The 22651-nt window shown below is 31.5% G+C and overlaps 3 protein-coding genes across 6 annotated transcripts; 2 read left to right on the top strand and 1 right to left on the bottom strand.

Annotated features, from left to right (window-relative positions):
* Positions 1-2665: 2665 nt before the first annotated feature.
* LOC25486122 (transcription initiation factor TFIID subunit 7-like) lies at positions 2666-4058 on the top strand. Of its 2 annotated transcripts, none has more exons than XM_013607326.3 (2): positions 2666-3401; positions 3562-4058. In XM_013607326.3, exons 1-2 carry the CDS (start codon positions 2818-2820, stop codon positions 3578-3580), a joined length of 603 nt encoding a protein of 200 aa, XP_013462780.1. In that variant the 5' UTR covers positions 2666-2817; the 3' UTR covers positions 3581-4058. The 2 variants fall into 2 exon arrangements, with proteins under 2 accessions (XP_013462780.1, XP_024631822.1); XM_024776054.2 differs by having other exon boundaries at positions 2666-3375.
* A 7245-nt stretch (positions 4059-11303) lies between these two features.
* LOC25486123 (beta-glucosidase 46) lies at positions 11304-16213 on the top strand. Its single transcript, XM_013607329.3, has 12 exons — positions 11304-11530; positions 11658-11727; positions 11808-11866; positions 12311-12386; positions 12477-12551; positions 13633-13720; positions 13815-14067; positions 14405-14520; positions 14739-14994; positions 15095-15197; positions 15267-15375; positions 15583-16213. Exons 1-12 carry the CDS (start codon positions 11309-11311, stop codon positions 15776-15778), a joined length of 1623 nt encoding a protein of 540 aa, XP_013462783.2. The 5' UTR covers positions 11304-11308; the 3' UTR covers positions 15779-16213.
* Positions 16214-16401: 188 nt separating this feature from the next.
* On the bottom strand, positions 16402-21642 carry LOC25486124 (RNA pseudouridine synthase 6, chloroplastic). Of its 3 annotated transcripts, none has more exons than XR_003009139.2 (10): positions 21366-21642; positions 20832-20960; positions 20497-20751; positions 20326-20407; positions 19349-19464; positions 19211-19265; positions 18959-19070; positions 18200-18369; positions 17262-17610; positions 16402-17157 (listed from the first exon to the last, which is right to left on the bottom strand). XR_003009139.2 is itself a non-coding variant. In XM_013607330.3 (9 exons), the coding sequence occupies exons 1-9, from the start codon at positions 21590-21592 to the stop codon at positions 17335-17337; spliced, it is 1422 nt and encodes a 473-aa protein (XP_013462784.3). In that variant the 5' UTR covers positions 21593-21642; the 3' UTR covers positions 16402-17334. The 3 variants fall into 3 exon arrangements, 1 of the variants encoding a protein (XP_013462784.3); XR_003009141.2 differs by having other exon boundaries at positions 16402-16713; positions 16971-17610; XM_013607330.3 differs by having other exon boundaries at positions 16402-17610.
* Positions 21643-22651: the final 1009 nt, after the last annotated feature.

A 22651-nucleotide genomic window follows, 5' to 3' on the forward strand; every position in this document is an offset into this window, starting at 1 on the left:
CTTGTTGGATCACTTTATATAGTATAAAGTCTCTTGCTATTTTTCATCAATTAAATAGATTTTTTTTGTTACATCAATTAAATAGATATTAATAATTGTTGCAAGAAATCTTTTAAGATAATAAAAAATGTTAAATGTCTCTAAAAAATACAGATGAATCATATTTGTCCCTTTAACTCATAGAACATATCTCAAACAAAAAAAAAATTCTTGTAATTAGAGTTTATTTTTATCGACAACCTTTCAATATATATTTTTATTTCTTGGCTAATCTTTCATAATATAGAGAAGAAACCCAACATTATAATATGTTGGTATGAGTAAGATTGAACTCACATATTGATGACAACCAATCTTACATTATTTTTAGTAGCATTTAGAGTCATTTCAGAGTTATTTAGCAAGTTTTGATTTGTTTTACTTTAGTTTTTATAAATAAATCAATGGATGAGCATGTAAGAGCTATTAGGTGTACACGACCTTGAAACATGTTAAATCACTTAAGATATAACAAGTGATTTTTTGTGGTATACTCATCGTGAACGTTCAATGAGGAGAAATGAGACAAGGAATTAAGAAAAGTTGAAGGTTCAACTACTAGTTGTTGTGTGTTGTATGCTATGAGATATGCGTCGCACAACTGTGAAGAAATTGAAAGTGTTTTACCACTACCTCAATTGCTCACACGCTAGGAGTTGCGCATTACATAAGTCAAATACTAGAAGTATGGATTCTGAATATAAATGATTACAATTGTTTGGTCATTGGACTTTATTGACCGGCCCAAAGGAAACAACAAATTGCCTAAGAAATAAGCAGAACCAACCCTAGGCATAGGCCTAGGGCTAAACCCTAAAGTGTTGGGTTGGGGGTGTGAAATGAAATGTTGTTGGGTTGTAGAAAAGGGTGAAACGATCATTGAATTTATTAAGCTTTGTCGGGTTTGGTTCGTCCTGTCTAATTTTTTTTTTGTTATTCTTTTTTATAATAATATATGACAAGATGCATTTGTCACAGTGTTTTGGAGTTTCAACATAGTTAAGATTTCAAAACATCGCATTATGGTGACCTCCATGATTAATGCATATCTCATTCAGCGTTTATATAAAAAAAAAATTATTATCTATTATATAAGGGGTCCTTTTTTCAAACTTAGTCTAAGACCCATAAAATGTTAGGAACAAGCATGAAAATAAGTCATTCACATCTACAAAAAGAAACAAAAACATAGAAAAGAAAATACTCATGTATTCCTTTGTTGTATCCTAGCTCTCTTTTCTCTCTTCGTATGACTTCAGCCTTGTCCTCCACTTTGTTTCACTATTCTCATGCTTGTTAGGGGGTGTATAGAAGACGAGTTAGGTCGGGTTATATGTGACCCAAACCCGGTCCTCATATTAGATTAGACCAATTTTTAGACCTAAACTCGTCCATGAACCCGATCAAATCTAGTGAGTTTTAGTCCAACAAGGACCGTACAATACAAAGACAAGACTGAGTTTCTCCTAATACAATTCCCAAATACATGCATTTAAAAAAAAAAAAGAATTAATCATTAATTTTTTTCTTCAAAACACACAGTTCAAAAACACCTCTTGGGTCAAGTTCAAAAAAAAAAAAAAATTTAAACTCAAAATAGTTTGAAACGGTTTGGAATATATAATCCAAAATGTCTTTTAGAGTTCAGATTTTATAATTCGAACCGTCTCAGACCGTAGACGGTGATGTTACACCAAAGATTGTGACGATTTGTGGTTTGTTAATTAATTTTTTTTTGTAGATAAACGAAATGGCAAAGCCAATAAACTCACACACACAAGTGGAGGTGCTGGGGTTCGATCCCCAGTCACGACGTCCGACCTAACAATTTTGAAATTTTGCCAGTTGAACTAAGACTTGTAGACAAATTAAATTTTAAATGTTAATTACGTTTCTTTAGACTCAATTTATAGTGTTCGGACATTTTTTAATAATATAATGTCTACCTTAAAACAGTAATCAATTCGTGCATTTACACAAGTATTTTATTATTTATATTAGTTTAAATGTGTGTTTGGTCCATGCACTTTCACCAAATTTTGGTATTGGTCCCTACGCTTTTTTTTGTTTGACATTGATCCTTGTAGTTTGTAAAACTTTTGGTTTTAGTCCTTCTGTTAAGTTTCAGTTAAAAAAAAAAATCAAAACTAATGGTGTGCCACGTGGACCAATCATTACACGCCGCGTGGCACACAAAAATAAAAAAAAATTATAATTAGTTTTTTTATTATTATTATTTGGGTTAATAGTGTTTTATCCCCCTGTAATATAGGTCCTTTCCTTTTTTATTTTTGGTTCAAGTAGCCTAGTGGTTAGAACTCACACAATTAAATTGTAGAGAAGTGGGGTGTTTGTGGTTCGAACTCCAGCCCCACCATATAATATGCAATATCCCTACCAATTAAACTAAGCTCACGGGGATAGGTCATTTCCAGTTTTACTCTCTGTAAAATATTTTTTTTAGTTTTTTCTTTTGGATCTCAACCCTACATATAATATGCAAATATCCCTACCGATTGAGTAAACTCACGGGAACGAGAAAATGCATTTTTTTCATTAAAAAATCAATTGAGCTAAACTCATATTATTTGCATTTTTAAATTAGTATTGTACGAAGCATCAAAACCGAAGCATGTATGAATACGTTTAGAATTCCGAAGCATCAAAACCGGAGCCTCAAATCGAAAGCGCTCCACATACCGACCCGAACGGAAAACAAATTCTTTCTATCGATAAACCCGTGAATCCCTAAAATCCCTAAAAAAATCGAAACTAACGATGGCGGCGATGGCGGAAGCCACGGCGGAGTCACAGAACACGATACTCCCGGAGGATCTGATTATCGAAATCCTTTCTAGATTTGAACCAAGCGATTATCTGCAATTGAGGTGCGTATGCAAGTGGTGGAAATCACTTGTTCTTGATCGTTATTTTTTGGAGAAGCACATTCGGATATCGGTAACTGAAATCATGTATCTAGTTTGTAATGCCGTAAAACGATTAAAGCCTTTCGAGTTGCATCGAAAAGAAGAAGAAGATGAAGAAGCAGTAGAAGAAGAAGACTTTGATGATGACGAAGAAGATTTTGATGATGATGAAGAAGTAGTAGAAGAAGAAGATTTTGATGAAGAAGAAGAAGACGTCGATGGTGCTGGTTCGGAAGAAGAGAAAGAATCGGCGTGGAAAGTAGTTATTGAGTTTCTCCGGCAGAAGGAGGCAGTTCCGTTGGATAATTTTTTGAAGATTTTGAGGGGTATCAAAGAGCAATATGAAAGTATCAGAGATGATATGCAAATAGCGGAGGATATAGTGAAATGTCTCCAAAACATTCTGCAGGTCCGTTTATCTCAAGTCATGAATCAGTGAGTATCAAATTTGATAGTTCTCATTTGAAATTTTTATTTTATAAGTAACATGTCAATGTTCGAAAAAAAAGTAGTTTGCGAAGTCATGTGCAGGTGTGGTAGAGTTTCTACCTTCTCTTCTATGTCATTGTTATTAGTTTTTTTTGTATGATCTTAGGTCAACAATTCTATTTTGAAGATTTAGAAATGGAAAGGTCTAAGAAAAATGCAAGACTATTTATAGAGTTTGTCACATTAATAAGGATGGGTGTATGGACCAAACCTGAATTGGAACTTCTAAAGAAAAGGTTTGTGGTAGAAATGATAAAGTGGATTGGTGAAGTGGGTTTAGAGCAAAAATTGGAATCATTATGGCAAATTTTGCTGAATGGGGAGGAATCATTCATAGTTTTTAGTTGGTATGTGAAGCAGGCTGGCCAAAGATTATCCTTGAGATGGACAATGTTGGTATTGATATTGCTATCAACAAAATATTCCTTGTATTAACTACTAGTATAATTTCCTGTCCAAATCACCAAATATTGAAGATAAATTGGATCGTTAGAACAATTCAAATTGATAGATCCCATAATGAATTGCAAATTTCGCAGCTTCTTGGAGTTTGGACAACCGCTTGAGACATTATATAAACCAAAATTCTGCACTTGTTCTTTAGATTGTTTCAAGGTATTGAAGAGAACAAAATAGAATAAATTTTTTAATATGAAAACTTTTACTTTTATTTCCAAAAACTTATGTAAAAACATGGGAACACATAAAAATTGTTGTCTGATTTTCTAGCTATTGGCAAAAACATATTAATTTAAAGAATAATAATTACAACCCATTTGGATTGATTATGTGGTTATTAATTTGAGACTTTAGAATATGTTTCTAACTTCCTTTTTAAGTTTTCATACTAATTTGGCTTCTTAAAAAAAAAAATCAAAGAATAATACAAAATGGGAAACTTAATAGAAACGTATATTAAATTTTTGGGTTTGGTTTCTTCTCCGAGAAAGATTAGGCAGCAGTTTTTTATTGACATAGCAACATCCAAAAAGTTGTTGCATGTTATCCTTTATCTATGGTAACGTTTTTTACTTGTTAGCTAAAATAAATTGTATTATTTTAAAAGTTAGCTAAAATAAATTGTATTATTTCAAAAAAAATACAATTTAGAAAACTTGATATTGGGGTTCCGGTATGATTTTCTCAAAAGCGTTTCCCTTCTGGGAAAAGATTGCAAACCTGAAATTGTGTTTTGTGGTAATTTGTTTAATCTGGAACCCCGTGAATATGAGGAAAAAACAAATACTTTCTTCGTGTTATGAAACTATTAGAATAAGAAGAACAAGAACAAGATTAGAAGAACAAGAACAAGATTAAAGAGAAGAAGAGTGAATAGAGAGAGAAGAAAGATGATTATATTATTCTCTTGTGATGTATAATTAGGTTACATATGAGCTCTATTTATAGAGAAATACAATGACTTGGGGAGCAAGCACAATATGGCCCAATAAGCTAACAATATGATCCAATAACCCAATTGTTATATGGACATCCACTTGTAATATTCATAACACTCCCCCTTGGATGTCCATCTCGGATATGTCTCATTAAAACCTTACTAGAGAAAAACCCAGTGGGAAAAAATTCCAGTGAAGGAAAAAGAGTACAACATCCTTTTGTGTTATAATCTGCCTCGTTAAAAACCTTACCAGGAAAACCCAATGGGATAAAACCATGGTTAAGGGAAAAATAGTGCAGAACACATCTTTGTCTCCCCCTCATAAAGACAATTATATATGAGACGAAGAAGTTTAAACAATCTTTTATGCTAGTTACTTAAAATCTTTACTTGACGGTGACTCTGTAGAAATATATGATATATCTCCATACTCTTCTCCAAATTAGCAGCTCTTGTGATATCTTCATATTGAGTTGTTGAAAGAACCTCCTTTTAAAATTAGAAAACCACAAGTTTCTTGTATGTGTGAAATCATAATCCTTAATAAAGAGCATTCTCCACTTCCTTGACGTAGTGCTAACATATTCAAATGATCGGATGATATTGTTGTTTCTCTAAGATACAAATTGTATGTTTGACTTTGCTGCAATATCTGTATTTACTAATATTGACAAAAAAATACCACGATATATATATAATAAGCAAAATGCGTTCGTGTCCTCACCTGACCAATTCAAATTGTTCATGATTTTCTTGAGGACATGATCTTTACTCACATCAAGTGACATCACAATCATTCTAGTACATAATCAATTAGATATGTCCATAAAAACATTTATCTAACAAAATTTAGAATCTCTGCAGGAGTTCTAATATATATATATATATATGATTATAACAAATTCATTTCAAATCCTTAAAATGGACAAATGATGTCATTTTTTCAATAGATTTGATAGTACGTTTCACTCAAATGAAATCCTTCAAGAAGTTTCATATAATAAAAATAAATTGTAGCACATTTTCATATAATGTGAGCCTTTCATGTGCTCCTGAACTTAATCAACTATGAAAAAGTTCTTGGATTTACTTCTGGTAAATATGTCTTTTAAAATAAATGGTAGACATTTATTAATTCACTTCAGGTGATCATATCAAACTCTGTATATATGTAATTTACCATACTAATTCCTTTTTCGCGCGAAAAATCATATATAGTCATTTAACTTCACACCTTCAAGTGTGCGGACTACAAGTCAAAACAAAGTCTGCTTCATGAAGCGAGTTTGATTTCAGTAGAATTGTCTCTTTCCGTTCTATAGATATTTTCTTTATCTATAATCTTTAGTCGACTTTAACACATGATCCTCATTATTACTTATCACATATAGCGCTATATTATATGCAAAAACACGTCAACGTTGACTTCATTTCGGTTCCATCTCATTCCATTGAGATATTTTATTCATGACATAATTTACCAATATTTTATAAGTTTCAGGTACCTGATTAGTTCTTCTGGAACTGAAAAAAAAAAAAAACAATTATGTCAAAAAACTCTTTTAGAGTTTCTATATCCTCGTTTTGGGTTATATTTCCTTTAAGCTCCTTTTCTTATTCAAAGCTTTTTATATTTGGAACAGATTGATCTATCATGCTTCAAACACGATGAAGACTCATTTGCAATATTAGATCATCCGCTATGGACATCTATTTCGATTGGAGCATTAGCAGCTAATAAGATTTGTTTACCTTTGAAATGAGTTATATCTTGAGGATCAAGAAGAGACAATAATATTTTCTTTTAAATAATTTATTTGAACTTCAGATTCACAATTTTTAAACTGCTTACCATCTCCCCCTAATATTGGGAAAACCAAACCATCAATTGATAATCAACCTACCGGGCTGTAAGCAAGTTGGCTCAATACAATTAATGATAGATGGAGATTTATATCAAATATATTTTTCCAATGATAAATTAAGGGGAGAACTTACATATAGTAATGTGCTGGCTTGATGCATATCAATATCTCAATATACAAAATTATTGATTCCCAAAATTGAGTTTATAAGGCATTATCTCATAACCAAAATAGAGTTTATAAGGTATGGTCTCATAAGTATCAATCATACAATTAACTTTAGACGTCTAAAGAATGGATCTCCAAATCCATTTTTATGAGCATATGCTACCAGCTGTTCAATATGATTTTGAATTGGTGAATGATACTTATGAAATGCTTTCTGAAAAGTTTAGAAAATAAACTCTTAGTCAAATTTGTTGACATAATAATCTCACAAACTTCTGGTTGTAAATATACATGTGATTATTTAGTTTATGCATCGATTCAAATCATATAATATTCAAGTGATTCACATGATCAGTGTATTAATTTAAATAACACCTTATTTAGGTGAGACACTCATTCCTTTAAATTGTCAACTTCCCTTAGGAACTAGTAACACAAAAGTCACTAGATTGAAGAATCTTCTGGCTCTTCAATATATATCCATAATAATTTTTTTTTTCAACTAATTTATGCATCATAATAGATCCGGGACAACCCAACCAGTCTTGCCAACAATAAATTTAATATAATTTGTAAACTTCTGGTTTACGATATTATGTGCTTCCATTGCACAAATAATATAATATGTAAACTTCAGGTTTACAATAATATGTGCTTCCATTGCACTAATATAAGTGTATTATAAATAAGAGACAAAATAAAATTTTCACTACACTTATTTTCTTCAGAGTATATCTCGTAATATAGAGATGTTTAACATTAAAATTTTATGAGAATACAATCTCAATGTTTAACTTTGTTCCTCCATGTAACAATAAATTAGTTATTCCAGAGTCTTCAATAATTTTATTTATTTTGAAGTGCAATGCTAACATTGATTCCTTGCATCATAATTTATGACAAATATTCCTGGTTCTTCCAAAATGCATGATTGAAACCATATTATTGTATAAAAAAAATAAAATTAATAACAATAAATTTCAAATATCATAATCATGCTATAACCCAAATATTTAAATTCAAATGAAATAAACTTGAATCTTATATATAGGAGAGAAAAAATCATGTCAATATTGATTCACTACATGTGAATATAAATATTTCCCCATATATTGTAATATCAATATTTCTCAAAATTAAAGAATCAAACATTTGTATAATGTACTACCAAATTGAATCACAAAAGTTGAGATTCATTATTAAAATACAACAAATCTTCCACAAATATATATATCATAACCAAATATATATCATTTATTTATTTATTTATTTATTTATTTTATAACTAAATACAAAGTTTATACACAAAAATTATGTGAATCAATTTTAATTTCAAACTAGAAATTAAAAGGTAGGATATAAATGTTTTGCCAAATAAAAATATATTTTCACAACAAATAAATTCAATTAATCAAATTCAATTCGATGCCAACATATTTGCATTTGTTGTTACAATGATCAAATAACCATACTCAATAATTCAAAACAAATATTTGTATACATGACATTTATGTGCATATCGATAGTGGATCATAAATAGTTTAAATCAAAATCCACACAAAAATTTCCCAAATTACATGAAAGCACAACCATAAAAATAAAATACTTATTTGTCATCAAAAGAAAACACAAATATTGACTAGAACAAATTGATGTACATATCTCCTTAAAGGAAACTTCAGTTTTCTACATCGAAAAAAAAATTTGGCCTACTATAATTTAGAAAAGAGTCTATATAGTCTATATGAGCTGAAATTCAAGAACTTAAAACATGATAATTTAGGTGCCAAACACGATTTTGATGGTTGAGAAATTGAAATTGCCAAAATTGCATGGGATCAAAATTTTCTATCGCGAAGTCAATTTGCTTCTAAAAATAATGATTTTATCCAATTTTTATTTCAAAACAAAAAATTGTGACAATCAACTAAAACAAAATACATGATTCTAATTGGTGTCTATCAATCAAATTGACAATGAATCCATAACAAACAAGAGCCATAAAGTCAGTAAAAAAAAAACGGAATTAGTTACATTATCGTTTTTTTTTTTTTTTGAAAAAAATATATAGAATTTAGAAAATAATTTTAGATCAAATCTTAAAAAAAAATTGACACAATTTGAATCCTTAATTTTAGGAAGAAAAAATAGATATTTAATTTAATATTATATTTGAAACAAACTCAAACGTAAAGATATGTTTCAAATCAATTATAATATATATATTTAACTTAGATCCAAATAAAAACTAGTTGGTTTATTTTAAACCCAACAAAACTAGTTTCAGCAAAAAATTTGGAAATAATCCACAATTAAAGGAAACAATCTTAATTTTTAAAATTAAATCAAAAAGATAAAATAATAATTAAATCAAGGGATAATTTCAACTAAATCTTAAATCAATAAAACATGGAAATTTGGTGAGAAAAAAAAATACACACCAATTCACAAAAGAAAAATGAGTTTTTTCAAGAACTTTTTCACGAACTACTCACAATCAAATCAATTATTTGTGCAATCCATGCATCACTATTGAATTCTTCAGGAATTCATGGAGAATAAAATTGGTTGATTTTTAAGTTTTTATAAGCTTTTCAAGAACTATATAACAGATCTAATCTGTTATTTGTACGATCCTTCATGGATGTATCACTGCTGAATTCTTCAGGAATTCGTGGAGGATAAAGATTGATTTTTAGGTTCTTCAAGAACTATGCAATAAATTTAAACCATAAAATAATTCTCCAAGCAATCATTCCTTCATAGATTAACGCTTTTGAATTCTTTAGGAATTCAAAAAGAAAAATATTAAGTTGTTCAGGAATTACGTTGTTGAATTCTTTAGAAATTCACATAGAATAATATTTAGTTCTTCAGGAACTACGGTTTTGAATTCTTCAGGAATTCACAAAGAATAATAGTGAGTCCTTCAGGAACCACACCTTTGAATTCTTCCAAAATTCACATGGAGTAATATTGAGTTTTTCAGAAACCATATAATAGATCTCTTTGATTTTATAATATGAGATTAATTCTTATGCAATACTTCATGATTACACATGGAATAAATAAACACAATAATATAATACAATTCACATAATAGTGGTTCAATGTATCTCTAAGAAACTGATTCCAATTGATTGAATTATAATAGTATAGTCTATAATCATCGATATGAAAATTAAAACTTATTTTCATATAAATAGATTAAAAAGAATTACATACCTCAGTTGGTTAGAGTCTCGTGCTGATAACGTGTTATGAAACTATTAGAATAAGAAGAACAAGAACAAGATTAGAAGAACAAGAACAAGATTAAAGAGAAGAAGAGAGAATAGAGAGAGAAGAAAGATGATTATATTATTCTCTTGTGATGTATAATTAGGTTACATATGAGCTCTATTTATAGAGAAATACAATGACTTGGGGAGCAAGCACAATATGGCCCAATAAGCTAACAATATGATCCAATAACCCAATTGTTATATGGACATCCACTTGTAATATTCATAACACTTCGTATTTTATAAGTGATATTTTTTTACTATGTATACTATTCACATGATAAATAAGATGATGTTGACTTGTCAAATTTTAATATTTTTTTCTAATACATAATTAAAGATATTAAAGGTTAAATATGTGTATTGGCATGTGTAAAACAATCAACAGGATCACTTCCTTTTTTTGCACCACTAATCTTAAAATATGAAAAACTCAAAAGTTTGAACTCCAATATTATGGTCTTGGCTTCGCCTCTGAGGAGGGATACATGATTTAATAAAAACTAATTCGTCTGAAAAAAAAGTGTGTTGAAAAGAGTATGTTATTAAAGTTTCTCTTGTCTATTTATTTAAAAAAAAAAAAAAATAGTCTTGTACACAAAGCTTCTGCATAAGCATGGGGTGTGCCGTACGTAGACTTACCCTGTTTTTATACAAGATTGGCAAGAGGTTGTTTTCATGACTTAAATTTGCGACTTTATAATCACATGAAAACAACTTTATCATTGCATCAAAACTCCCCTTTTAAAGTTTCTCTTATTTATAATAATTTACAAAATTAAACCCACTTGAGTTTGTCTGAGGGTATTGATTTAAGACCTTAGAGTGTGTTCCTCCTTAAGGTCTTAAGTTCAATCATCTCTAGTGTCAATTTAGGTGAGCTAATTTATTTTCTTCAAAAAAAAAATTATAAAATTAGTTTTAAAAGGCTGCTTGTAGATATAGTCTATTTATTTTTCTACGGTTTATCTTATACGTATACTTTTTTTCCACTTTCAGGTTTGAACTTTGAACAATGTATGAGTATGAGTGAATAAAAACACTTTGCTTTTTTTTTTTTGACTAATTAAAGACTTTTCTTCCTTATTAAACATAAAAAATATGTCATGCGCTTTGTCTCTCAATACTATAATACATATGTTGGCTAGCAATATAAAAAAGTGCCATGCCAATTGGCAAGTACAATGCTATGCAATGGTGTTCTATACAAATCTGAAATCGATGTTTGTGGAAATACTCTTTATTTTTTTATTGCTAATCTCATTTTCAATATGTCCTCAGAGAGCTCTATCAAATAGGTTTGATCCATCTCCATTATCCACCAACTTCCTCTTTGGTACTGCTTCTTCTGCTTATCAGGTGATTAATTTCATTTTTAATATTAATTTAATATCATATATGTATGCATGTTTTGGGACTTGTTAATTGATAATCAACCTATCATATATTTACAATATGGTTTCCTTAATTAATGATCATTTTGCAGTATGAAGGTGCTTACTTGAGTGATGGAAAAGGACTAAGTGATTGGGATGTCGTAACACACAAAACACCAGGTGATGATGATGATAATTAAACAAATATGTAACTAAACAAATTTAAGATGGTGTTATTGATTTGAAACTGGTTATTGTAGATAAAATAAAGGATGGAACTAATGGAGATATTGCCGTTGACCAATATCATCGCTATCTGGTATTATGCATCTTCAAACTTTAAGAAAGGATATAAAAATGACTAATGATTGAACATTAAAAAATAGGAAAGTGTTAACAGAAAAGGTTCCCATATTAAGTGTTTGAGTAGGTCTCACATGGATTGAGCTAGAAAATTTTGATTATTAGGTAGAAATTTATGTACTCTAAATGTATACTCTAAATTTTAGGGTCATCATACTCAATGAAAAATACTACCTAATTTTTGTTGTTTTAAGAATGCTAGCAACACTCTCTTTTGAGCACTTACTCTCTTATTGGTTTAAATCATTGTGGATCTACACTTTGAAAATTGAATCCACACAAAGTGGTGGGACATATTGATTGTATCCCATGAGAGAGTAAGTATTAGAGGAAATGTTCAAAAGTGAGTGTTGCTAGCATTTTTTTTTATTAGCAGTGATATTATTGTGGCTTAGAACAGGAGGATATTGATCTAATGGAAGCCATGAAAGTAAACAGCTACAGATTCTCAATTTCATGGGCAAGAGTTCTACCAAGTATGCTTCTTAATTTGATTATTCTCAATTTAGATATTACCATCTGCTTGAAATCAATTCTTTATGTAAACTTTGATACCCTTTTTGCAGAAGGAAGATTTGGAGAAGTCAATTCTGGTGGCATCAGCTATTACAATCGGCTAATAGATGCTTTGCTTCTCAAAGGTTTATTTCTAGCTCTTAAATGAGAATGTCACATTAATTAAAGAATGCTAGCATACTAAAACTATTAACTCTGACCATTTCAACAAAAATCATCCGAGCCCACTTATTCACCGTATAAGATGAATTTTTGGCCACTAGGTTACTCAGGCACCGATCTACATTGCTCTAATTGAGGACTTTTGACCCCACTTATGCATTACTCATGCATGAATTTAGATGATGACCCCATACAATTTCATATTGCCCCCACAAAAGTTTATTTAGTGTACTAAAGACAAACAATTACACCATGATGATACTACTACTAAAGACTAAAGGCTAAGGAAAATTTGGATTGCATTTCTGTCGATAGAGAAAAGTTAATGGAGTGATAAGTGAGAAAATTTTACATTGGGATCCCATTTTATTAATCTTCAATTTAAAAATTACTATTTTTGGATGCTTAAACAATATCTTAAAATACTTGTTACTAGCATTTTATTTAAAGAAGGTTTGTCTTGAAAATACAAATCAAACACATGTAAAAATCATAACTACACAATTTTCAATGTAGAAATTATTCATTTATTCATTTTAAAAATAGTGACCGGTGTGCAATGTATGTGAGCATTAATTAAGAGTACTATCTTCTGTTCCTACCGATCAAAAAAAAGTTCATGAAAACTTGTCTAAAACTACACAGCCACACATTAACATTTGTATTTTTCTTAGTAGTTGTATTCACTTCTGTTTTGAATCTAAGAAAAAATCTCTAATTTTATGATCTCAAAACACCTTTCAATAGTTTATATTTCATTTTTCAGTAATCTCTTAATTTTATGAAACACGTGACATTTTGGAGGATATCTGTTTTATTTTACAAAAAGAAAATTAAATTAGACTACTTACTTTTTTTTATGTTTAATTAAAGTAGGTTGTTTTGTTGCTTACATTTAACACTAGAGTGAGTGCACATACATAGTACGTGGAATATATTTTTCTTTTAAAAAAAACTTTATAGATGTGAACACAACACAAGATCAAACATAACTTGCTGTGCACTGAATCACTTTGATTCCCTGATGAATTGGACAACTTGCAGGAATTGAACCATTTGTGACACTGTCACATTTCGATTTACCTCAAGAACTTGGAGACAGATACGAAGGTTGGCTAAGTCCAGAGTCACAGTAAGTAATTTAATTACCCTTCTTATTGTACATATACATGTCATTATTTACTTGTCATAAGCTAATATTTATCAATACTTTGATTGATGCACAGGGAAGATTTCGTATATCTAGCAGACCTTTGTTTCAAATCATTTGGTGACAGGGTAAAATACTGGGCAACCTTCAATGAGCCAGATTATCTGATCACATACGGCTACCGCAAAGGAATAGCTCCGCCATTTCGTTGCTCTAAACCATTTGGAAATTGTAGTGAAGGAGATTCAGAGAAGGAGCCATATCTGGCGGTTCACAATATAATCCTATCTCATGCAGCTGCAGCATATATTTATAGAACTAAATACCAGGTAGTCTTTTAGTTTATAACATAACATTCTATACATTAAAAAAAGAGTAGTGCTAAAAACATTAACACTCTTTTCAATATCCACTCTTATTTGATGAAAGTCATGAGTCACACAACACTATGTATATGACATTTGCAATATGATGGGATCCACATAAAATTCATTCAATAAGAGAGTGACTTTTGGAAAGTGTGTTAGGCTAAATTACACCTTTATATATGTGCCAATACAAGGTTCTTCACAATTGTCCTTGATAAGGATAAAGACATCTTGCTTAAAAATGGAAGTGGAAACAATCAGAAATACTAATTCAAATTGTGGTGAATGAAATATTCAGGCCGAGCAAGGTGGTAAAATTGGCATTGTCTTGCATTTTGACTGGTATGAACCCATCAGCAATTCCATGGCAGACAAGCTGGCCACAGAAAGAGCAAGATCATTCACCAATAATTGGTATCCTTTCCTTCAATAAACAACCTTTTTTGTTTGTAATCAACTTCCATACAATGAAACATGACACACAAACACTGAACACGAAACTGACATATACATCGATAATAATTTTTTTTTAAAGTAATTGAACGTTACTACATGTGTTCGAATTGGTCCCACCTTCAAACAAGCTTATTCTCTAAGTAATTATTTGATATAATAACTATAACCCAAAGCAGGCTCTTGGACCCAATCATATTTGGTGAATACCCTCCAGTTATGCAGAAGATTCTAGGAGATATATTACCCAAATTTTCCAACAATAATAAAGAGAAACTGAAGAGTGGATTGGATTTTATTGGCATCAATCATTATGCAAGCTACTATATCAAGGACTGCATCTACTCCAAATGTGAACCGGGGCCAGGGATCACCAGAACAGAGGGTTTATTCCAACAAAGTGCAGAAAAAGATGGCGTTCCAATTGGCAAACCTGTATGTATTTTCAACCTTACATCAATAAAGATTAATGAAACTAACATTTTCCCTTTGCATTACCAACCTAATTCTGAAACTTCTGTTGACATGTATGCAGACTTCAATTGATTGGCAATATGTTTATCCACAAGGCATGGAGAAAATTGTCACCTATGTAAAAACCAGATACAATAACACTCCAATGTTCATAACTGAAAACGGTACGTATAACAGTGAATCCTCTAATGGATGGAGTTTGTGTGTTTCTGTTTTAATAAATTGTTTTTTAGGTTATGGGGAGTTGGACAACCCAAATAACACTGAGGAGCAATACCTTAATGATTTTGACAGAAAAAACTACATGGCTGGTCATTTGCTTTCCCTACTAGAAGCCATAAGGTAGGATATATGAAAACCCAGCTATATGAAGTGCATTCTAAAATTAAATCTCTATCTGTGATGTCACTTTGAACCCTATCTGTCTTTTTTGTTTGTATATATAAACTCACTCAAATTTGCTCAATGCCATATCCCTATGCTTTATGACTAGTATCCCTTTGCTTTAAGATCAATTTCTTTTTGTTTTGCCATTTACCATGTAATCAGGAAAGGAGCTGATGTTAGGGGGTACTTTGCATGGTCCTTGCTCGACAACTTCGAGTGGTTACAAGGATATACAGTAAGATTTGGACTCCACCATGTTGATTATGCAACACTCAAGAGAACTCCAAGATTATCAGCAAATTGGTACAAGGAATTCATAGCAAAACATAAAACAGAAGTCTTCCGCCAAGAAAAATGATAAAAGGAAAACAGGTGCAAACAATTTGGTACAAATAAACGAAATAAATGCCAGGTCCTAATCAGCTAAGCTTTCAATAGTTTGGCACGTTTGATTTGTGCTTCTATATTCAATGAAAATGTTGTTCCATTCTTCATAAAGATTTGTTTAATTCTGCAATTTAAAGCTCTGGCTTACATGTTAAGGGTTGATTTGAAAAGAAATGAAGTTCAAGTTTCACCAGTCTACTAGAATAAATTTCGATCTAGAACCCCTCCTGCAGTGCTGCATGTATGTATTATTATAAGAATTGAAATCATTTCATCTGATGTTTATTCATACTTATGGTTGATATAAGATTGTCATAACATCACCAAACTATAGAGGAAGAGACTCGAGAACCTGGTAGATCAAAGTTTTTGATGAATTTCAACATTAAGACAATAACTTTCATAATTTATTCACATACACCAATGACACCATGTTTTGTCTCATGAAACAAGGAGAGATATTTGTTGTTCTTCGCTTTCTCGTAGATCTTAAATTTCAAGCTAACTAATTTGATGCATTCCTTGACATTATTGCTTTATGGGATGCTTTGCTTAATAGACTTCTCCATAGTATAATTTAGTAGACAGAAAAGCTCAAACTTAAGGTGTAATAATACAAATGAATATTGCAAATCTGTTTGAGACATCTATGGCACCTTAGAAAGCGTAAAAAAGTCAATGTTCCTCATTGCCTACAAGACAGAGTATGATCATATCGTCGGTGTACATGAGCATATTATGAAGCAAGTGCGTTACTATAATAAAATGAACTTTTCCAAGGCTGACATTGGTGAAACCTCTATCATTTGGTGAGTTCTCAATTCTGTTCATCCACATTTTGATGTTATGAAGACCTCTTATGACACTTGGAAATATGACTGGACAATGGATCCGTCTATCATTAACCTAAATGATCATTAACATGAATATTAACTTTCTAGCATAAACAAAAAGCTTCTATACCAAAATGCAAATAGAGTACAAGAAAACTAAGACAAGCACTTTTAGGGATTGACGAGAGCTCGAAATACCACTATCTAATATTGTGACTTTTCTTGATTCATCAATATCCAAGTAAACGGAGGTCTTGACCAGTGAATAATATATCCTCAGGCTTGCCTATTTAGAGTTGATTGTAATAAAATAGGATGCTCAGGGCTCACCGGTATATGACAGCATGCACCATCCTTCCATGAAACTCCTCCTTTTTGTTTGGGTTTCTCTTTTCAAATTAGCACAACCTCACTCCACTCCTCCCCCATCTTAGAAAAAATTTGCACTTTTACTGCAAAAGGAGGAACCATCAACGATACATGACAAATCTTCCTTCAATTGAATGAATATCAGCGTCTGCATGCAAAAACATCTCTTTACTTTTTCAGGCATACAAAATTTACAGATCAGTTGTAACACTGAACCATGATGATTCCAACTTGAATTACAATGATACTCACTCAAAACTGAGGCAAAATTCAAACATAACTTCAGACTTGAGCCATATCCTCAACTCAAGCATATTCCAGCATTTTAACACCTCCACCAAGGTGAACCAGCTCTGTGAAAGTGTTCATCATCATCCCATGAAATTTGGCAAGCTTGAAGTCCAATTGCAACACTAGGCTCTTTTCCATGTTGTGCAACCCAGTTTATAACAGCCGCTTCTTTTTCACTCTCACTAGGGAAATCTTTCTTGTATTTTCCAAATGGATTAAGTCCAGGATTTATCATCTCTGCAACTGCAGCTGGCATATACATAGTATCACCAACTAATGGTGCCTTACAAGCAGCAAATTGAGCTCGAATCTGCATTAAAATTGAAGTCATTATATCAGTAAAAACAGTAGTTTTGTTTTCCTAAAAGATAATTAGATAAAAGAAATGTAAGAAAGTTTTCTTTGTTCATTCATTATAAATTTAAATAGTGCTAAATGGGAACCAGCTGGTTCGCCATTCAGATAAAAGAATCTGAAAATTGAATTGGCTGATACCATTAGAAGATATAAACTTCCAGAAAACAAGTGGAGGGGAGCGATATATTAAAATTGAAACACTCCTTGGCAATTAACACAAATATAGCCTAATATTAGATCCAACAATTGCTAGAATAATAGATTTTGTCTTTACAACAATGATTTATAGCAGCCAACAGATTGCTTCACTACTAAAGGCAGCTGGTCAACAGGCTATAGCTGATGAAGGCATATAGCACAAAAATACATAAAACAAAGCAGGCAATAAATCACTTTTCAATTTACCAGAAGATAAGAATTTATCAATCAACTGTGTTTTCATTATTTTTTTGAATTGATCATTCGTATCTATAATCTATCATATGTCTTAAGAATCAACAAAAGAAAAATGCAAATATTACATTAAAAGACAGCTAACAGACCTGATGAGTTCGACCAGTAAGAAGGTTGATTTTGCACTCATACGCGTAATCTTGAGATGGCCACCCACAGTCTTCAACACAATACTCATCTTGAACAACACTAGTTGGCCAGGGAATCTTTCTGCATTCTATGACCTCAAGTTGACAAAGAAGCCATCCCTTGATAAAATCTGCACTCAATAAACATACGGGGTTCAATCACAATACAAGACCCTTATCAGGAAAACTTTTACCAATTCCTCGAAGCAAACAAATGATTTAAAGTTTAACTGTACATAAGAAACTAGAAATGCATTTGCCCATTGACACATCATGTTGTTGTTTGGAGTCCATTGGGTTGGGTGAACACCTATTCAAATTCTACTCAATCAAAAATAAAAATGATAGAAGTTGATTAGGTAGCTGATTTCTATCTTGGCTAATGCACTTAACTTAATCATATGGTCAAAACTTTATGATATCACAATTCCTTAGTGCAGTATAAAGCTGATATATTATCCCCAAGCGCATCACTATGTCTTCCATTGTCAACTCTTTGCATTTAGTCTTTTCAGGGAGTGGAATATTGAATATCAAGCATAGGCAAAGCTAATGTCACAAACAAGTCATGCTTTCACTAATATCATGAATCATGCAGTTGGCTTCTCCCACTGAAGTTTCTCATAATACATAATCAACGAAAGTACACATATTTACTAAACTATTTTATTTCAAGTTCTCAAACAATCTTTAGCTAAGAACTCCAATTTGTGTAGTTACCTTCCGAAATAAGTCGAGGGGCCATGTTAATAGGACGCATATAGTGGTTAATGATTCCAGTTGGTATAGGACATGCTGCAAGAGCAAGATAGAGCTTCTTCACTTTTTTCTCCTGAAGAAAATAATTTAGTATTCAATAATTTGCACATTCACTTGGAGTGAAAAGAACTCTTTCAAAGAATGAATCCTCATCTCACGTAGAACTGTAGAAGATTGCTCTAGTATAAACTATGAAATAAGTTCATGAGTTACCCGTATTTTGCCATGAAAGACAGAGCAATACTCTTTATTCCTAGCTAATACTACACTGCACGTAAATAACAATATATTACATTCTCTATCAAATCCAGAATGACAAGCAACACTAATTTATTTAAACATAGGCATTACCAGCCTTCTGTGCAGTTATCAATCTGATGGGTAGTCATCAAAGGTGTTGTCAATCCCAAGGCACGAGTTGCAAAGGTTGCACAACTTTCTTCAATGTTGTCTGTAGTGCCACCAACCTGACAAAAATTAGAAAATGATAGATTGCAAAGAAACTTTAGGCAGTCATATCAATAAATTTCAAGACAAGTCTTATAGAATATTAAATTCGTGACATTCCGAATTAGGAATCTAACACTATATCTCATTCAAAACTAGTAAACATATCGCAGACAATGCTCAAAATTTATCTCCATCTACTGAACATCAAGCCCCAAAACGATAAATCTTGAGATTGCTCTATCTTTACGTAACAGTAATTTGCAATACCGTTATTGCTTGATAAGGACTTCAAGTTAGTAAACCTTGAAGCCTATCAAACGAATGGAGGAATCTAATACTAGCCTATTAGGAATCAGAATACACATTAAAATTTCACCTTGTGTGTAGACAAACAATAATGTTGGACACAATCTTTCAACACTTTGATGAAGACATTCAGGGGTCCTAATTAGGAACCATAAGGGGTGTTTTTATTTCAAGTAGGAGTATTTTAGTATTTTTTGCAATAGCTCCACCCACCCTTATACTAGACTCCTTTGAAACATAAGGGGTCCCTAAATATAAGCCTCATTACGAATTTCTAGATACATTTAATACCACCAATTTGTATTGGAATATGAAAAGTCAAAATTGAATGCATCTATACACAAAGTAATTCAGTAATAGTCATAAAATAAAATGCACACATTAGTTACACTACCAGCTAGACTTAATATTTGAAAAGTGTCAAAGGGTCTTATGAATAGGGACAGAGGAGTATGAAATTTACAGGACTTATCACTGTTGACTACAATCTAAAATTTCATAACAATTCTATAAGTATCCTATAAGGGGGTTAATAGCTTTTCTGAGTTCATAATGTAGGATAGATTACATACTGAAGTACCAGCAGGTTTATCCAAAACGACGTATGATTCCTTCACAGCTATGATCCTTGATCTCCAGTCAATCTCATAGGACCTAAAAAGAACTTTCAAATGTCAAACATTATCATATCATGCCTCTATAATAACAACGAAAATGCAAATCTAACGAACATCTCAACGTACCTAGGAAAACGCTTAGGGTGCACGTGCACTCGCAAATATGTTCCTGGTTCAACAAATTGATCCACATCAGTTACACGGAACGTTTTCTGTGCTTCTCTTATAGTTTTTCCTTTGACAGAAGCTCTTTTTCGCACAACCAGTGGTTCAGTTACTTCTTTAAAAACCCTAATTTGCTCTTCAGTAGCATTAGGAGGAGGTTTCGGACAAACAAGAGCGAAATACACAGCTCCGAATTGAATCAAATCCGCAACAAACCTTCACAAAATAAAACTTAGGGTCTAAACCAATTTTCATGAAGTTAACAATAAAACTTCATAGATGAACTTCGTACTTACAAATGAGGAAGATTCAAAGCTTTACAAATGTATTCTAATACAGGTCCTTCTTCTGTAACAACTAAGTGTTCGATTCTTGGTGGAGATTTGTGTGTTGGACATGGAAGCAATCGATCATACTTAGGGTAGCTTGGAGAAAAAGCAAGTGTCAATATCAAACAAAAAATGTGTAAGCGGTAGAAAGTGCTGAAATGTAAACACTAAGGGCCTGTTTGGATTGGCTTATTTGAGCTTATCTATTGACATAAGTTGTGTGAGACTGTTAGAAAGAACTTTTGAAAACAGCTTATGGACATTGTTCATAAGTTGTTTTCAGCTTATTTTCATAAGTTCTCCAAGATAGCCTGTAAAAATAAAACTTACACGACAACAATTTGATTTAATTTTATCTTTTGCAATAGAAATAGCTTATTCATAAGTGCTTATCAAGATAAGGATTGTGCTAAAAAGCTGTTTATCCAAACAGAGCCTAAGTAAGAGCTGAAAATAAAAACTGTGAATGTTCCAACAGGAAGAAAGTGATAGTGAATGTACCTATTAGAAGAAGAGGTAACTGTTAGGTTTACAGCGTCGGTTGTTGAAGATTCGGTTTCACCGGCGATTGCCGTGAAACTGTTGTGTGAACTCCGACAACGCAAACGAAACGCGTGGTTGGTGAGGTGTTTGGTGAGTGAAATGGGAATTGCACGCGCCGCTGCCGGAACGGCGAGGGTACGGCAGCTCCCGGCGAATAACATTGACGCCACCGCAACGGAACACATTTTCTCTTTTTGTTTTCGAAGTACTTCTTCAGTTACTGGTAGAAGTTGGTTTTGAATTTTTTTAAATTGCTCTTCTGGCCCCCAAATTTCCATTTTTACCCGTTTTTACCCCTAAAGAAACCGTTCGGGAGTTACGAATGAATTGTTCGGAAGATAACATTATTCAACAACAAATTTGTTTAAGAGTATAACTGAAATAATGAATAATTCATCTCGAAAAAGCATGTTTTCCATTTATATATTGTTATAGATTATTAGAAATCAAACTTAAAATCGTCCATAAGTCCTAACTCAATTGGTAAAATGCCGAAATTATTAAGCCGGACGTCATGATCGGGGTTCGAACTCCGACACCTCCGTTTATGTGTGTGAGAGTTTATAATGACACTGTCATTTCGTCTATCTACCCAAAAAAAATCAAAAATCAAACTTCAAATCGTACGAAAAATGAATGATTATATGATTATTTAATTACTTATATTGAAAGTAATATTTTATTAAAACAATTACGATGTATAATTATGCTTTAAAAACTAAAATATTATATATATATATATATATATATATATATATATATATATATATATATATATATATATATATAGACACACACACATATTGGCGAAAAGACGGCACTCATATGCCTGTCTTTCCGCTCTTTTTACTGTGTTAAAACTTGTAAATTATGAACTATGTTTTTTTTATGAAATTTTGATTTTGATTTTGATTAAAACTAAAATATAAATGTTTGTTGCTTTCTAGTTATAACAAACCAAATTAAACATGACTATCTATTTCAGTAACACCAATAACAATCTTTATTATAAAAAAAAAGTTGTTTAAGGGTATAATTGGGATAATAAAAAATTAATATAAATATACTCATTTAGTTTATTACATTGTTTAAATGATAAAGAGAAAACAAACATATATATATATATATATATATATTCATATCGTGTTTGTTACATTTTTTTAATATTTAAATTTATTATTATCTATTTGTTACATTACACGTGTTATTTGTATTGAAAATTAAGGGTATTTCATATTTTAGTT

This window comes from Medicago truncatula, chromosome 2 (assembly GCF_003473485.1).
Source record: "Medicago truncatula cultivar Jemalong A17 chromosome 2, MtrunA17r5.0-ANR, whole genome shotgun sequence".
Lineage (NCBI taxonomy): Eukaryota > Viridiplantae > Streptophyta > Magnoliopsida > Fabales > Fabaceae > Medicago > Medicago truncatula.

Excerpts from the sequence above, each read along its gene's own strand:
- LOC25486122 (XM_013607326.3), top strand. The coding sequence starts at position 2,818 with ATGGCGGCGATGGCGGAAGCCACGGCGGAGTCACAGAACACGATACTC.
- LOC25486123 (XM_013607329.3), top strand. The coding sequence starts at position 11,309 with ATGTTGGCTAGCAATATAAAAAAGTGCCATGCCAATTGGCAAGTACAA. Across the intron at positions 14,521-14,738 it reads AGATCATTCACCAATAATTG|GCTCTTGGACCCAATCATAT; the intron begins GTATCCTTTCCT and ends AACCCAAAGCAG. Across the intron at positions 14,995-15,094 it reads GCGTTCCAATTGGCAAACCT|ACTTCAATTGATTGGCAATA; the intron begins GTATGTATTTTC and ends ACATGTATGCAG.
- LOC25486124 (XM_013607330.3), bottom strand. The coding sequence starts at position 21,592 with ATGTGTTCCGTTGCGGTGGCGTCAATGTTATTCGCCGGGAGCTGCCGT. Across the intron at positions 20,408-20,496 it reads CACCCTAAGCGTTTTCCTAG|GTCCTATGAGATTGACTGGA; the intron begins GTACGTTGAGAT and ends AGTTCTTTTTAG. Across the intron at positions 19,071-19,210 it reads TCTTTCATGGCAAAATACGG|GAGAAAAAAGTGAAGAAGCT; the intron begins GTAACTCATGAA and ends TATTTTCTTCAG.